Source organism: Lucilia sericata, unplaced genomic scaffold, assembly GCF_015586225.1.
Source record: "Lucilia sericata isolate MDLA Ls3-8-SP2 unplaced genomic scaffold, ASM1558622v1 Contig000399F_arrow, whole genome shotgun sequence".
Classification (NCBI taxonomy): Eukaryota; Metazoa; Arthropoda; class Insecta; order Diptera; family Calliphoridae; genus Lucilia; species Lucilia sericata.
In genome coordinates, this window is record NW_023994417.1 from 79,159 (window position 1) to 97,500 (window position 18,342).

Genomic DNA, 18,342 nt, shown 5'->3' on the forward strand with positions numbered 1-18,342 from the left:
TACGAATGTACTTACATTTTCACTTACACCAATGCAGCTGAGAACGACATGATTCTTTTCCTCCATTTTTAAATACATTTCTGCGTTTATGTACGTGAATGTATGAGAATTGTTGGTGTATTTTTTATGTATGTATACAAATGTACAAGTGTGTAAGAATAGTATTTATAGAGTCCTTCCACACTTTTCATTAGTGTTCACTTACTTACTTACATGTGTAGTTGCTGGCAGAACAGATGGGGCCTTTGGGAATGGAACAATTAGTATAAAAAGGTTTTCACTAATTGCTTTCACATTTAGGCAATTTAACATATATACATACATACACACACACACATACTCCTACACACTAACTAACACCCTAAAAAGTTTTGTTCAATTACAAATGAGATTTCTCATGAATGTTTTTTTTTTTTTCTTCTCCTCATATGTATAGAAAAAGCACCAATACACTAAAAATGTTGTAGAGCAATTTGAACTTAATTTATGAAGGCTTAACAACAGTAGATTTAATAATTTTTAGTTGCTGTTATATTAATGTTACTAAAGGGATTAAAGTTGTAAAGCCTTATAAGTATTTATTAGTTGATAAGCTTTATTTGAGTTTTATTATTATAATTTGGTAAAATATCCAAATATTATAGTAAAAAACATAAATAAATTAAATAAACAACAAAATGATACTAGATAGCTTAATATCTAACTTATAAATTTTAACCTTTTTTCCCTTCTAATTCTGATTACAGTTATGACGGACACTATCACAGAAAGTTGGTTGTATTATGTTTTTGTAGTCTTGATGCTAATACCTGTTTATATGCTGTTTAAACTTTTAAAGTTTTTCGGTTGGGAACTATTTGTGAACAATTAGCCAACAGCATTAAGTAACAAAAGCAGCATCATCACATGTGTTGTGCTGGCTCTTACAAAAACTCAAAAGGGGGGTAACAAAAAAACATACCAAATCCACAAAAAAAGGTAAGTTCAACAATAACTATTTTGCATATTTTGTGTTTTTATTTCTATGTTAAATTGTTTATTTTATGTTCCTTATTTGTTGTTGTTGTTTTTTTCCACATAGAAGGTCATAAATTGTTATTTTTACGCACTGTTAAACTTCAAGCTATTATTTGCTTTTTCTGTAATATTTTTCAGATTCAGTTCTTTTAATAGTCGTACAATTTTATTACATTTTTAACAGCATATTTTTGTTTTACTTTTATTTTATTACATTTTATGCTCTGCAAAATGTTTCACAATGTTTTTATTTATATTTTGTGTAAATATTTCATTTGAAATACCTTTAAAAAAATTTATGCAAAATGCAAACTAGCAAAGAAAAAATTTTTCAAATTTTTTTTTTTCCAAATTAAATTATATTTACTTTTGCTATGTAGTATGTAAACAAACTTCAGAGGAATTTGTATACAACTCTTCAGTTAGATGCTTGAAATTATATTTATGGGGAGCTATTTTATAGGAAAAACAAAGACAATACACTCTTGTGGTAGTTACTTTTAATCTTCAATGTAATTATAGGTTTAGAATTTCATTATCTTACTTGAGGAGTAATAAAAAATTAATTAAATTCAAAACATCATTCATGGCAGTTAAGAGTAAAGTAAATTATTAGGAAATTTTAATGAAACATTTTATGGCATTCAGATCCAGATAGGAAATTTTTTTGAAGCCCTCTGATATCGTTTGATCTAGTCTATAGTCTAGTCTATAGTCTAGTCTAGTCTAGTCTATAGTCTAGTCTAGTCTAGTCTATAGTCTAGTCTATAGTCTAGTCTATAGTCTAGTCTATAGTCTAGTCTATAGTCTAGTCTATAGTCTAGTCTATAGTCTAGTCTATAGTCTAGTCTATAGTCTAGTCTATAGTCTAGTCTATAGTCTAGTCTATAGTCTAGTCTATAGTCTAGTCTATAGTCTAGTCTATAGTCTAGTCTATAGTCTAGTCTATAGTCTAGTCTATAGTCTAGTCTATAGTCTAGTCTATAGTCTAGTCTATAGTCTAGTTAGTCTAGTCTAGTCTAGTCTATAGTCTAGTCTATAGTCTAGTCTATAGTCTAGTCTATAGTCTAGTCTATAGTCTAGTCTATAGTCTAAGTCTATAGTCTAGGTCTATAGTCTAGTCTATAGTCTAGTTATAGTCAGTCTATAGTCTAGTCTATAGTCTAGTCTATAGTCTAGTCTATAGGCTAGTCTATAGGCTAGTCTATAGTCTAGTCTATAGTCTAGTCTATAGTCTAGTCTATAGTCTAGTCTATAGTCCAGTCTATTAGTCTAGTCTATAGTCTAGTCTAGTCTAGTCTATAGTCCTGTCTAGTCTATAGTCTAGTCTAGTCTAGTCTATAGTCTAGTCTAGTCTATAGTCTAGTCTATAGTCTAGTCTATAGTCTAGTCTATAGTCTAGTCTATAGTCTAGTCTATAGTCTAGTCTATAGTCTAGTCTATAGTCTAGTCTATAGTTTAGTCTATAGTCTAGTCTATAGTCTAGTCTATAGTCTAGTCTATAGTCTAGTCTATAGTCTAGTCTATAGTCTAGTATATAGTCTAGTCTATAGTCTAGTCAATAGTCTAGTCTATAGTCTAGTCTATAGTCTAGTCTATAGTCTAGTCTATAGTCTAGTCTATAGTCTAGTCTATAGTCTAGTCTATAGTCTAGTCTATAGTCTAGTCTATAGTCTAGTCTATAGTCTAGTCTATAGTCTAGTCTATAGTCTAGTCTATAGTCTAGTCTATAGTCTAGTCTATAGTCTACTCTATATAGTCTATAGTCTAGTCTATAGTCTAGTCTATAGTCTAGTCTATAGTCTAGTCTATAGTCTAGTCTATAGTCTAGTCTATAGTCTAGTCTATAGTCTAGTCTATAGTCTAGTCTATAGCCTAGTCTATAGTCTAGTCTATAGTCTAGTCTATAGTCTAGTATATAGTCTAGTATATAGTCTAGTCTATAGTCTAGTATATAGTCTAGTATAGTCTAGTCTATAGTCTAGTCTATAGTCTAGTCTATAGACTAGTCTATAGTCTAGTCCATAGTCTAGTCTATAGTCGATTTTTTATTAAATATTCTTAAGTAAATGACAATAAAATTAATTCTTTAGATATACCCAAAATTGCATTCATTTATCTAAAATCAATGGCTTATGTCAAAGTCAACGTGCCACATAACAAACCTTGAGATTACAAATTTTTTCTTATTTATTATGATTTATTTTTTTCTGAAATTTATTGCTTTCACTTAATGTTTTGTTCGCTAAAAATGTAGTATTGTTCGCAAGGAAAAAATATTCAATGCCATTAATATTTCGTAGAATACAAATCTTATAAAATAGAATCCGGCGAATATTTTAATATAGTAATAAGAAAATGTCTTTTCCACAAAATAAATGTGAAATTTATGAAAAATATTTGCGTATTTTTTTAGGTATCAATAAGCCTTAGAGAAGATAAAACTTAAAATAAAATTACTTAAGCAAAAAAAAGGATAAGTATGCGAAAAAAGGTTTATTAAAGTATTACTGTTTAGCTCTAAACGTTTTATTTCAAAATGAAAATGTTTGTAAACATAAACCCCCAGTAATATTTCATTCAATTTGCAAAATTGTGTATCTTTATCCATTTTGTTTTTTTATCTCTCTCTCTTCATTTCGTTATTTGGTTAAAAAGGTGCCATCAAACTACCAATATTTCATAATATTGTTTTATTTTCATTTTTATTTATTACAACAACTATAGCCATAAAAAGAGCAAAATTGAAGTTAGTTTTTTCCCCTCTTAATATGATAGGTTATCGTTACCCTTCATCGATTTTGTTCTTGTTGGTTTTTACTACTATCGTACATATTTATTTATTTAATATTGTCTTTCATTTGTTCATGTTTTTCTTTATATCTTTCGTTATTTATGCTTTTTTTTTTTTTTTTGATGTTTATACTTATGGTTGTTGGTGGTTTTCTCTTCTATTCTCCGGCATTTTAATGCTGCTTTAAACTCAACCATTCAACCAAACCGAACTAACATTGTTGGATTGGTTTACGATAAAAATGAAATACCTACGAGGGTAGTTTAAAAATTAATTAGATTTCGGAATAGGTGGACCTATATTACATGTCCATTTACAATTACTTGTAATATGTAATTGAGCAATAACCGATTACAATTATCTGTAAGTGTTGACGTGGTAGTTCACTTCGCGCGAACAGTCAAGTAGAGTCGAGGAGACTCCGTTTTGACCCATTTGTAAGTGTACTTGTTATTAAATTTTACCAATTACAATTACATACTTGTATTTGAATTTAACCATTTATAATTACCTTTAATTGTAATTGACTTTTGCAAATGAACCATTGCAAGTAATTGTAATTGGAAATTAACAACTAACTAACTAACTAACTAACTAACTAACTAACTAACTAACTAACTAACTAACTAACTAACTAACTAACTAACTAACTAACTAACTAACTAACTAACTAACTAACTAACTAACTAACTAACTAACTAACTAACTAACTAACTAACTAACTAACTAACTAACTAACTAACTACTAACTAACTAACTAACTAACTAACTAACTAACTAACTAACTAACTAACTAACTAACTAACTAACTAACTAACTAACTAACTAACTAACTAACTAACTAACTAACTAACTAACTAACTAACTAACTAACTAACTAACTAACTAACTAACTAACTAACTAACTAACTAACTAACTAACTAACTAACTAACTAACTAACTAACTAACTAACTAACTAACTAACTAACTAACTAACTAACTAACTAACTAACTACTAACTAACTAACTACTAACTAACTAACTAACTAACTAACTAACTAACTAACTAACTAACTAACTAACTAACTAACTAACTAACTAACTAACTAACTAACTAACTACTAACTAACTAACTAACTAACTAACTAACTAACTAACTAACTAACTAACTAACTAACTAACTAACTAACTAACTAACTAACTAACTAACTAACTAACTAACTAACTAACTAAACTAACTAACTAACTAACTAACTAACTAACTAACTAACTAACTAACTAACTAACTAACTAACTAACTAACTAACTAACTAACTAACTAACTAACTAACTAACTAACTAACTAACTAACTAACTAACTAACTAACTAACTAACTAACTACTAACTAACTAACTAACTAACTAACTAACTAACTACTAACTAACTAACTAACTAACTAACTAACTAACTAACTACTAACTAACTAACTAACTAACTAACTAACTACTAACTAACTAACTAACTAACTAACTAACTAACTAACTAACTAACTAACTAACTAACTAACTAACTAACTAACTAACTAACTAACTACTAACTAACTAACTAACTAACTAACTAACTAACTAACTAACTAACTAACTAACTAACTAACTAACTAACTAACTAACTAACTACTAACTAACTAACTAACTACTACTAACTAACTACTAACTAACTAACTAACTAACTAACTAACTAACTACTAACTAACTAACTAACTAACTAACTAACTAACTAACTAACTAACTAACTAACTAACTAACTAACTAACTAACTACTAACTAACTAACTAACTAACTAACTAACTAACTAACTACTAACTAACTAACTAACTAACTACTAACTAACTAACTAACTAACTAACTAACTAACTAACTAACTAACTAACTAACTAACTAACTAACTAACTAACTAACTAACTACTAACTAACTAACTAACTAACTAACTAACTAACTAACTAACTAACTAACTAACTAACTAACTAACTAACTAACTAACTAACTAACTAACCTAACGAACTAACTAACTAACTAACTAACTAACTACTAACTAACTACTACTAACTAACTACTACTAACTACTAACTAACTAACTAACTAACTAACTAACTAACTAACTACTAACTAACTAACTACTAACTAACTAACTACTAACTAACTAACTAACTAACTAACTAACTAACTACTAACTAACTAACTACTAACTAAATAACTAACTAACTAACTACTACTAACTAACTAACAAATGGTGGTTTTAACAGTTGCATCCGAGAAGTTCGTCTATCGCTATTTTCACAACTTACCAATTGTTTCTCATTTCTCTCATCTCCCTCGTACATTACTGGACTGAAGCTATTACTACGTTCATCCAGATGTGGCATTCCAAATGGCAATGTATTCTTGACGATAAATAAAATGTTCGAATGTATTATTATTGTTGTGTATTTTTATGAGTTGTTCTTGTTGGTGTTGTTATTATTTGTTATCTATCTTTAGGTTTGGTTATTCGCCAAATATGACAAGTGAAGCATGAAACTAAAAACCACGTATGGGATCTTTGACCCGAATGTTTAAATCTCTGAACAAATATTTACCCATTTTACCAATCATTCTTAAAAACAAACACAAACTTTTACTCTCCCTCACATAAACACACACACACACATTTTCACATACATTCACTCACTCACATGCAATCACCCATTATAATGATTATTCTAAATTGACCCCGTAGTTCGCAAGAACTGCGCCCAGTTTTTGATTTATTGATACAGAATAAGTCAATTGATCATTCGCTGATTATAACTTCACTTTTTGCATTTGGATAAACTGAAGTTACGATTAACTTCTTTCTAAATAACGAATGATCAGAAATGTGTAAAAATAAATACAACTATAATCTGAAAGTAGAGCGATGCCTTTATTCCATTTAAAACTGCAGGGATATATAACAATATGTGTTTATTTGATATTATATCTGCAATCTACCCATTTAAAAGGATATTTTTCTATTGGATTTTAAAACTTTATTTGACCCTCGTACAAAAACATTAAATGAATATTATATTAAGTTAGAAAGGTAGAGTTTTATGGTAAATATGTTTATTGAATATTTTAGTTAAATAAATACTTTAAATTCCTTGTGGGAAAAACAATTTCGAACTATTTAACGTAAACTTCTAATTTAATATTTAGCAAAATTATTCTCTACTGCTAGTATTGTATGTTCATACCTCTACACTTTAAATTTCTCTCTGGTCACTTCTAAACATTTCTAGTGGGATATTTTATTTGCATTTCATATACATTCATACATATTATGTAAAATTTCATTCATTATATTTGGTCAACCAACACAAATTATACCAAATTAATGTTGATAATATTGTTGATATTGATAATATGTTTTACAAATTATTGTATAGAATATGATACTGAATGCTCAAAAACATATAAAAATATTTACTTAAATTTCATATCATTTTTACATTTTTGGTTTAATTTGCAAAATAGCACTGTTTTGTTAATTTATAATTTATTTATTGATTATTATGTGCTGAAAATGGTATTTTACCAAAAGTATTTTTGTTTTAATTAAGGAAATTTAGAAAAAAGGTATTTAAACAGATGACTAAAGCAAACATTTCAGTTTAAATAATAATTTTAATAACCGTCAGTTATGACTAAAAAAGAATGGGTAATAGAATTAAAATTTTTATTCCATTAAATAAGTAAATTAATATTCTTTTTTAGAAAATTTATTTACTAGAACTTATATTTAAGAACAGTAATATCCGCCATGATATGTGTCAAGTTTTCTAAGGAAAATGTTGACATCTGTCATGTTATGGAAAATTTTGATATCCGTCATGGAAAATTTTGATATACGTCAAGTTTTAAATGGTAATCACTATGATATATATACGTTGACATGCGTCGAGTTTTCGACAAGTTTTCTTTGGTTAATGTTAACATTCGTCAGTTTTCTTTGAAAATGTTAAAGTCCTTCAAGTTTTTTATGAAAAATTTTGACATCTGTAAATTTTCTATGCGTCAAGTTTTTTATGAAAAATGTTAACGTTGAAAACGTTGATATCATCCGTATCCGTCATATCCATCCATCCATTTTTATGTGAAAATTTTGACATCTTTCAAGTTTTCTATAGTCACGTTTTCGATGAAAAATGTTGACATCTTTCAACACGTTGATATACGTCATATACGTTGACATGCGTCAAGTCTTCTAAGAAAAATCGACAAGTTTTCTTTGGTTAATGTTAACATTTGTCAAGTTTTCTTTAAAAACATTGAAGTCCTTCAAGTTTCTGTGTGAAAATTTTGACATCTATCAAGTTTTCTATAGTCAAGTTTTCTGCGAAAAATTTTGACATCTTTCAACACGTTGATATACGTCATATACGTTGACATGCGTCAAGTCTTCTAAGGAAAATCGACAAGTTTTCTTTGGTTAATGTTAACATTAGTCAAGTTTTTTTTTTTTTTTTTGAAAATGTTGAAGACCGTCAAGTTTTCAAAGGAAAATTTTGATATTCGTCAAGTTTTAAATGGAAATCAATATGATCCATCCATTTTCTGTGTGAGAATTTTGATATCTATAAAATTTTCTACTGTCAAGTTTTCTATGAAAAATTTTGACATCTTTCATCACGTTGATATACGTCATATACGTTGACATGCGTCAAGTCTTCCAAGGATAATCCACGAGTTTTCTTTGGTTAAAGTTGACATTCGTCAGGTTTTCTTTGAAAATGTTAAAATCTGTCAAGTTTTTTATGGAAAATTTTTACATCCGTCAAGTTATCTATGAAAAACCACAAGTTTTCTTTGGAAAATATTGACATCCGTTAAGTTTTCTATGAAAAATTTTGACATTTGTAAAGTTTTCTATGGAAAACGTTGATATCAACCGTATCCATTGATATCCGTCATATCCGTTGACATGCGTTAAGTTTTCTAAAGAAAACTTTGACATCCATCGAGTTTTCTATGAAAAACCGTTTTGATGTCCACAAAAAGCATCTATGGCCTTTAAATTTTCTATGGATCACTTGGAAATCCAAAGATACATTTAATAATTTAATTCATCATTATTCTTTTGTAGTGCTATTCATTTATCTCTTCTCCTCATTAATATAACTCAATTAATGTTCCAATTGAATATATATTTCATAGAAATTGATTGCTATTACAATTCCTTAAATTGATAAACAGGTTTCGATTAAGCCAAACAAAAAAAAAAATGAGCTTATTTGAATAATTTGGTATCGTAATGATGTTAGTCGTTTTCGTGTTTAAACGTGTAAGAGAAAACATTTATTATGTGTTAACTTGGTAAAACTTAATCGGCATTTTAGCCATAACAGTTTTATTTGACTGCTTTATTTTATGTACGTCTGTATAGATTTATATTGGAAAACAAAAAAACAGTTAACAATCGTACATAAATTACCTATACTTATTCATTCACTAATACATATATCATGTTCACGGACGCACATACTTACATACATATATAGGTTTTATGTTACATCAGTGTTAGAAAATGTGTAGGGATTTATGCTAAAATCAGGAGTAAGTCTACCCAAGGAAGTCTGTTAAATTTAAACAGAACAAGTGACTACATACTAGATTACTTGGGCACACTAAGCAGACAATTAACCCCACATTAGCTTACGCATAGGATAGGAATCATAACAGAGTACTGCTTTAGATGGTAGACATCACCCACTTTCAACACTAAAGGGACATTTGCTCTACCATATTTGTTTGTTTATATTATTTAGTTAGAAGGTTTAAATTGTACATAAATAAATGGACGTTTGGCTGTAGAACTTTACATTATTCGACTACCTACCATTCGTACATATGTGTCTTGTATATGTATGAAGTTGTATATAAATTGTATACGCTGTAGTCGTATTATCACTAAAAACACATTTATTTATCCATGGTAACTAATGTGAAATCAATAGTCTTGTTTACTACTGTTAAATTCGTTTCAATGAACTTTAACAATAATTTCATTTCCACAGAAATGGACAATATTTCTTTTTCAAATCACTTTTGTAGTTTGAAAAAAGAATAATGGCTGTTTTTTTTTTCAGATTTCTTAAACATTTTAACGATCTCTTAAAGAGAAAAGTTTAAAAAGATTTATGTTTATTCTTTGTTTTCTGGGGGGATATTATAGCAGTAAATTATTCTGAAATTGCAATTTTGTGAATTGATTATAACATCCTATTTAGAACTTACAAACATTCTTAAATTTATCTGTGAAATTTTAACATTTGTTCAATTTTTTTAAAGAAAATCATGATAGTTACGGAAGCACACTATAGACTAGTCTATAGTCTAGTCTATAGTCTAGTCTATAGTCTAGTCTATAGTCTAGTCTATAGTCTAGTCTATAGTCTAGTCTATAGTCTAGTCTATAGTCTAGTCTATAGTCTAGTCTATAGTCTAGTCTATAGTCTAGTCTATAGTCTAGTCTATAGTCTAGTCTATAGTCTAGTCTATAGTCTAGTCTATAGTCTAGTCTATAGTCTAGTCTATAGTCTAGTCTATAGTCTAGTCTATAGTCTAGTCTATAGTCTAGTCTATAGTCTAGTCTATAGTCTAGTCTATAGTCTAGTCTATAGTCTAGTCTATAGTCTAGTCTATAGTCTAGTCTATAGTCTAGTCTATAGTCAAGTCTATAGTCTAGTCTATAGTCTAGTCTATAGTCTAGTCTATAGTCTAGTCTATAGTCTAGTCTATAGTCTAGTCTATAGTCTAGTCTATAGTCTAGTCTATAGTCTAGTCTATAGTCTAGTCTATAGTCTAGTCTATAGTCTAGTCTATAGTCTAGTCTATAGTCTAGTTAGTCTATAGTCAGTCTATAGTCTAGTCTATAGTCTAGTCTATAGTCTAGTCTATAGTCTAGTCTATAGTCTAGTCTATAGTCTAATCTATAGTCTAGTCTATAGTCTAGTCTATAGTCTAGTCTATAGTCTAGTCTATAGTCTAGTCTATAGTCTAGTCTATAGTCTAGTCTATAGTCTAGTCTATAGTCTAGTCTACAGTCTAGTCTACAGTCTAGTCTATAGTCTAGTCTATAGTCTAGTATAGTCTAGTCTATAGTCTAGTCTATAGTCTAGTCTATAGTCTAGTCTATAGTCTAGTCTATAGTCTAGTCTATAGTCTAGTCTATAGTCTAGTCTATAGTCTAGTCCATAGTCTAGTCTATAGTCTAGTCTATAGTCTAGTCTATAGTCTAGTCTATAGTCTAGTCTATAGTCTAGTCTATAGTCTAGTCTATAGTCTGGTCTATAGTCTAGTCTATAGTCTAGTCTACAGTCTAGTCTAGTCTATAGTCTAGTCTACAGTCTAGTCTAGTCTATAGTCTAGTCTATAGTCTAGTCTATAGTCTAGTCTATAGTCTAGTCTATAGTCTAGTCTATAGTCTAATCTATAGTCTAGTCTATAGTCTAGTCTATAGTCTAGTCTATAGTCTAGTCTATAGTCTAGTCTATAGTCTAGTCTATAGTCTAGTCTATAGTCTAGTCTATAGTCTAGTCTATAGTCTAGTCTATAGTCTAGTCTATAGTCTAGTCTATAGTCTAGTCTATAGTCTAGTCTATAGTCTAGTCTATAGTCTAGTCTATAGTCTAGTCTATAGTCTAGTCTATAGTCTAGTCTATAGTCTAGTCTATAGTCTAGTCTATAGTCTAGTCTATAGTCTCGTCTATAGTCTAGTCTATAGTCTAGTCTATAGTCTAGTCTATAGTCTAGTCTATAGTCTAGTCTATAGTCTAGTCTATAGTCTAGTCTATAGTCTAGTCTATAGTCTAGTCTATAGTCTAGTCTATAGTCTAGTCTATAGTCTAGTCTATAGTCTAGTCTATAGTCTAGTCTATAGTCTAGTCTATAGTCTAGTCTATAGTCTAGTCTATAGTCTAGTCTATAGTCTAGTCTATAGTCTAGTCTATAGTCTAGTCTATAGTCTAGTCTATAGTCTAGTCTATAGTCTAGTCTATAGTCTAGTCTATAGTCTAGTCTATAGTCTAGTCTATAGTCTAGTCTATAGTCTAGTCTATAGTCTAGTCTACAGTCTATGCTATAGTCTATGCTATAGTCTATGCTATAGTCTATGCTATAGTCTATGCTATAGTCTAGTCTATAGTCTAGTCTATAGTCTAGTCTATAGTCTAGTCTATAGTCTAGTCTATAGTCTAGTCTATAGTCTAGTCTATAGTCTAGTCTATAGTCTAGTCTATAGTCTAGTCTATAGTCTAGTCTATAGTCTAGTCTATAGTCTCTATAGTCTAGTCTATAGTCTAGTCTATAGTCTAGTCTATAGTCTAGTCTATAGTCTAGTCTATAGTCTAGTCTATAGTCTAGTCTATAGTCTAGTCTATAGTCTAGTCTATAGTCTAGTCTATAGTCTAGTCTATAGTCTAGTCTATAGTCTAGTCTATAGTCTAGTCTATAGTCTAGTCTATAGTCTAGTCTATAGTCTAGTCTATAGTCTAGTCTATAGTCTAGTCTATAGTCTAGTCTATAGTCTAGTCTATAGTCTAGTCTATAGTCTAGTCTATAGTCTAGTCTATAGTCTAGTCTATAGTCTAGTCTATAGTCTAGTCTATAGTCTAGTCTATAGTCTAGTCTATAGTCTAGTCTATAGTCTAGTCTATAGTCTAGTCTATAGTCTAGTCTATAGTCTAGTCTATAGTCTAGTCTATAGTCTAGTCTATAGTCTAGTCTATAGTCTAGTCTATAGTCTAGTCTATAGTCTAGTCTATAGTCTAGTCTATAGTCTAGTCTATAGTCTAGTCTATAGTCTAGTCTATAGTCTAGTCTATAGTCTAGTCTATAGTCTAGTCTATAGTCTAGTCTATAGTCTAGTCTATAGTCTAGTCTATAGTCTAGTCTATAGTCTAGTCTATAGTCTAGTCTATAGTCTAGTCTATAGTCTAGTCTATAGTCTAGTCTATAGTCTAGTCTATAGTCTAGTCTATAGTCTAGTCTATAGTCTAGTCTATAGTCTAGTCTATAGTCTAGTCTATAGTCTAGTCTATAGTCTAGTCTATAGTCTAGTCTATAGTCTAGTCTATAGTCTAGTCAATAGTCTAGTCTATAGTCTAGTCTATAGTCTAGTCTATAGTCTAGTCTATAGTCTAGTCTATAGTCTAGTCTATAGTCTAGTCTATAGTCTAGTCTATAGTCTAGTCTATAGTCTAGTATATAGTCTAGTCTATAGTCTAGTCTATAGTCTAGTCTATAGTCTAGTCTACAGTCTATGCTATAGTCTAGTCTATAGTCTAGTCTATAGTTTAGTCTATAGTTTAGTCTATAGTTTAGTCTATAGTGTAGTCTATAGTCTAGTCTATAGTCTAGTCTATATTCTAGTCTATAGTCTAGTCTATAGTTTGTGAAATGTATGGAAATTTAGTATTTATTTGGTAAATTACAAATTCTCGACAATTTATGAAACTTGAGGTTTTCTAGCGGCATTTTCAAAGACCTAAATCTGACTGGTTTCTAGCGGTTTAGCGAAAAATGGTGGAAAAAATTAAACAATGCTAATGTTTTTTTTTTTTTTTTTTTGTAATAAAGTATGAAATGAGATTGAATTAAGTAGAATTTGGATACACAGTCGAATGTAAGAACTCTAGGTAGTAAAGATAATGGATTAAAACGCTCAGGGAACGTATTTATTTAAAAAATATATTGTCATTATATTAATTTATAACCCTAATATCCGACAACCCAAAATTATTAAAATTACATTTTTATTTAATTTATTTTTGTTTCTATTAATTTCTAATAAAACTTTTTGTTTTTATTCTTTTGAATATTTTGCAGTTTTCATCAGCAACACATAACAAATAGGAAAGCATAGCTCAAGGACTACTACACTAGCACTTTCAGGACAACAGTATAAAAAAGCAAGGAGAAGAAAACAAAAACTCAGTGGAATTTATGAGTGGCATATAAAAAAGTTGTTGTAACTAGAAAACCCTTTTTACTTTTTGTAAACACAAAAATTCGATAACAAGGCTAAAAAGCAAAAACTAAAAAAAAGTGACAACCAAACTGACGGAAAGTTTTTTGGTAAAGGAACAAATAATACCACAACAAAGTCATCGCCTTCATCATTATTAAAATAATCACCAAAAAATATAACAACAACAACGACTACAGAAGCAAATTCAGCATCAAAAAAGCTGAAGCAGTGACAAGAGAGGAAAAAAAAGCACCTTGTTTTTATTTTTGTTTGTTTGCCTTTAAGGATCCCATTACAAATTAACAACAACTAGAATAAAACCCTCATAAAAGCAAAAGAGCAAGAGAAGCTGCTATACTACTACAACATCTTCTTTCTGCCAACAACAAAATAATGTATTATTTTTGTTAATAATAATATATTTTTCTTCAACTAAAGTATGATAAAATCATCATGGCACTAATAGCAAAATCCCCGTCATCATCACCACACTCATCATCAACAGCAATGTTGTTATTGTCGTCGTCGTCATAGTCACTGGCTAGAGAGACAATACAAAAACAAAAACCACATGTGAAATTCTATTCTAAATCACTGATTTAGCACAAAAATATATAAAATAACAAGACTATTATATTATAGTGACATATAAAAGGAAAAGGAAACCAACCTACAATTATTAAATAAAAGAAAAGCTTAAGAAATAAAATTGACAAAAACCCACAAAAAGTAGAAAATATCCAGCAAATAAAACAAAAACCAAGAAAATTAATGAAGACAAAGTCTATTTTCAATATTGCCACCAAAATAATAACAATAATAAAAAAAGACAAACAATAATAAATTATATGTGGTGGCACGTAGCAACAAAATACATACATTTATACATAAATGCCTACATCTAAACATACATAACTTTATATGTATTTTATAAATTTATAGTAGAAAATTCATTAACTTTAGCAGCTTTTAGTTTAAAGCTAGAATTCTCTTTCACATACATTTTAGTTTAGTTTCATTATTATTGGTAACATTGTTTTGAACGTGTATGTATGTTTATAAATTCTATTTTAAATTTTAATTAAAATTTCATCATAACAAACCTACGCCTACAACAACAAAAAAAAAACTACTCTAAAACAAAACTAAAAATAATACAAAAAAAAATCTAACACTAAAACCCCGCATTGAATTGAAAATAATCATCATGCGTCTGCCTTATCGCAATAAAAAGACCACCCTTTGGGTCATGTTTGCTATTGTTGTTGTTACAATGTTTTTATTTAAATTCACGGAATTACGTCCCATGTGTTTCTTCAGAGACGAATCATCACCTGCAGCTTCTGCGGCTGGTCAAGCTATGATGGTACGAGGAGATGAGGTAAGTGTGCAACTATAAATGAAATGTTTATACCAACTAGAAACATCACTTTTTAAAGTATACATACCAATCGGCTTAGAACCACTTTCTGAGTCGATTTAACTGAGTCCATGTATACCTTAGGCACAATTTTGAAGATATTTCGTACTGATCGGTCCCCATTTGACCATAGACCTCATGCAAATCCCCGATAGTAAATTACTCGTACGTTCATAAATCACTAGTATCAGAATTAAATTTTATTATAACGTTAATTTCTGTCCAAAATTTTGAAGAATTGGCCCATATTTTTAGACTGCTCCCCCTATTAGTTAGTTAGTTAGTTAGTTAGTTAGATAGTAGTTAGTTAGTTAGTAGTAGTTAGTTAGTTAGTTAGTTAGTTAGTTAGTTAGTTAGTTAGTTAGTTAGTTAGTTAGTTAGTTAGTTAGTTAGTTAGGTAGTTAGTAGGTTAGTTAGTTAGTTAGTTAGTTAGTAGTTAGTAGTTAGTTAGTTAGTTAGGAGTAGTTAGTTAGTTGTTAGTTAGTTAGTTAGTTAGTTAGTTAGTTAGTGTTAGTTAGTTAGTTAGTAGTTAGTTAGTAGTTGTTAGTAGTAGTTAGTTAGTTAGTTAGTAGTAGTTAGTTAGTTAGTTAGTTAGTTAGTAGTAGTTAGTAGTTAGTTAGTTAGTTAGTTAGTTAGTTAGTTAGTTAGTTAGTTAGTTAGTTAGTTAGTTAGTAGTTAGTTAGTTAGTCGTAGTTAGTTAGTTAGTTAGTTAGTTAGTTAGTTAGTAGTTAGTTAGTTAGTAGTTAGTTAGTTAGTTAGTTAGTAGTTAGTTAGTTAGTTAGTTAGTTAGTGTAGTTAGTTAGTTAGTTAGTAGTTAGTTAGTTAGTTGTAGTTAGTTAGTTAGTTAGTTGTTAGTAGTTAGTAGTTAGTAGTTAGTTAGTTAGTTAGTTAGTTAGTTAGTTAGTTAGTAGTTAGTTTAGTTAGTTAGTTAGTTAGTTAGTTAGTTAGTTAGTTAGTTAGTTAGTAGTTAGTTAGTTAGTTAGTTAGTTAGTTAGTTAGTTAGTTAGTTAGTAGTTAGTTAGTTAGTTAGTTAGTTAGTTAGTTAGTTAGTTAGTTAGTTAGTTAGTTAGTTAGTTAGTTAGTTAGTGTAGTTAGTTAGTTAGTTCGTTAGTTAGTTAGTTTAGTTAGTTAGTTAGTTAGTTAGTTCGTTAGTTAGTTAGTTAGTTAGTTAGTTAGTTAGTTTAGTTAGTTAGTTAGTTAGTTAGTTAGTTAGTTAGTTAGTTAGTTAGTTAGTTAGTTAGTTAGTTAGTTAGTTAGTAGTTAGTTAGTTAGTTAGTTAGTTAGTTAGTTAGTTAGTTAGTTAGTTAGTTAGTAGTTAGTTAGTTAGTTAGTTATTAGTTAGTTAGTAGTTAGTTAGTAGTTAGTTAGTTAGTTAGTTAGTTAGTTAGTTAGTTAGTTAGTAGTAGTTAGTTAGTTAGTTAGTTAGTTAGTTAGTTAGTTAGTTAGTTAGTTAGTTAGTTAGTTAGTTAGTTAGGTCGTTAGTAGTTAGTTAGTAGTTAGTTAGTAGTTAGTTAGTTAGTTAGTTAGTTAGTTAGTTAGTTAGTTAGTAGTTAGTTAGTTAGTTAGTTAGTAGTAGTTAGTTAGTTAGGTTAGTTAGTTAGTTAGTTAGTTAGTTAGTAGTTAGTTAGTTAGTTAGTTAGTTAGTTGTAGTTAGTTAGTTAGTAGTAGTTAGTTAGTGTAGTTAGTAGTTAGTTAGTTAGTTAGTTAGTTAGTAGTAGTTAGTTAGTTAGTTAGTCGTAGTAGTTAGTTAGTTAGTTAGTTAGTAGTTAGTTAGGTTAGTTAGTTAGTTAGTAGTTAGTTAGTAGTTAGTTAGTTAGTTAGTTGAGTTAGTTAGTTAGTTAGTTATGTTAGTTAGTTAGTTATTAGTTAGTAGTTAGTTAGTTAGTTAGTTAGTTAGTAGTTAGTTAGTTAGTTAGTTAGTAGTTAGTTAGTAGTTAGTTAGTTTAGTTAGTTAGTTAGTTAGTTAGTTAGGTCGTTAGTTAGTTAGTTAGTTAGTAGTAGTTAGTTAGTTAGTTAGTTAGTAGTAGTTAGTAGTTAGTTAGTTAGTTAGTTAGTTAGTTAGTTAGTTAGTTAGTTAGTTAGTTAATCGAAACCCTTAAATGATCTCAGATTGTCTTTATTTTCATGATGGGTACATGTTTAAGAAACTACAGCTATAACTGATTATGACAGATTTCCATACCAAAAACCATTGCACAGACCGATAAGTTTTTAAATTTCAGAATTTCTGCAACATATGTGGGATTTGAGATATCGCGGCCCTTTTTAATAATCTGTATAGTTTCAGAGATATCATCCGTTAAAGTCGACGTACGGACATACATCGTTAAGTCGAATCAAAATGTGATTTTAAGTCAATAGGAACATCCTTGGATAGGTGTGGATCCAATATTTTTGTTCGTTTATAAACAACATTTACAAAGCATCATACTCTCCGCATTTTAGGTGAAGAAATCGCGAAGTATAAAGAAGATATATCAAATGTTAGGCCTTCATTTTAAAGTTGACAGAATGGATTTTAAGATGGCTAACAACAGTTTATAAATAAAGCTGTCTCGGCGCTGTCTCAAAAAGTGCGAAAAACGGAGTTTTTTCAAATTTCAGGACACAATATCTCAAATGACAGATGTGATGAAAAAATCTGAGGTCATATTCGGATTCAGTACAAGTCAATCGTTTAGAAACGTCCAAGTCTGTCTCAGGGTTTCTCGACTTTTTTCAAAATTTGTCGGCCTGTGTGATTTTGATCGAAGTAAATCAGTGGCTTTCCCATTTAACTCAAATTCAGATTTTTTCTTATAAAGCCATTTTTTAACAAAATTATAGATTTTTTCAAATTTTCTCAATTTGAGAGTTATTTAAAGATCTACAGCCTATTTTGATTTTACCTATTTCACTAAACATTTATTCCCTAAACAACTTATTTATCAACAATTTCAAGACATTTACTGCAATTAGCCTTATTTTAAAAAAGTATAGACAACTTAAGAAAGTAACCTTTGATCTTCTAAATATTTCCGTTTTCTTCAATCCTTTATCTACTTAACAATATTTCTAAATTTAAAGTTTTTCCATTTGGGATTATTATATACATATTTTTTT

The 18,342-nt window shown here is 29.0% G+C and overlaps 2 protein-coding genes across 3 annotated transcripts in view; both read left to right on the forward strand.

The window, feature by feature from the left end:
• The first annotated feature begins 748 nt into the window (after positions 1–748).
• On the forward strand, positions 749–14,364 carry LOC119604496. Its single transcript, XM_037957147.1, has 2 exons — positions 749–978; positions 13,679–14,364. Exon 1 carries the CDS (start codon positions 749–751, stop codon positions 869–871), a length of 123 nt encoding a protein of 40 aa, XP_037813075.1. The 3' UTR covers positions 872–978; positions 13,679–14,364.
• Positions 14,365–14,995: 631 nt separating this feature from the next.
• LOC119604495 (protein-tyrosine sulfotransferase) overlaps positions 14,996–18,342 on the forward strand; it is a 69,018-nt gene continuing 65,671 nt past the window's right edge. For both annotated transcript variants that reach the window (XM_037957146.1, XM_037957144.1), the window contains exon 1: positions 14,996–15,201. In XM_037957146.1, the coding sequence (XP_037813074.1) occupies positions 15,028–15,201 (174 nt within the window). In that variant the 5' untranslated portion in view covers positions 14,996–15,027. The remainder of the gene's footprint in view (positions 15,202–18,342) is intronic.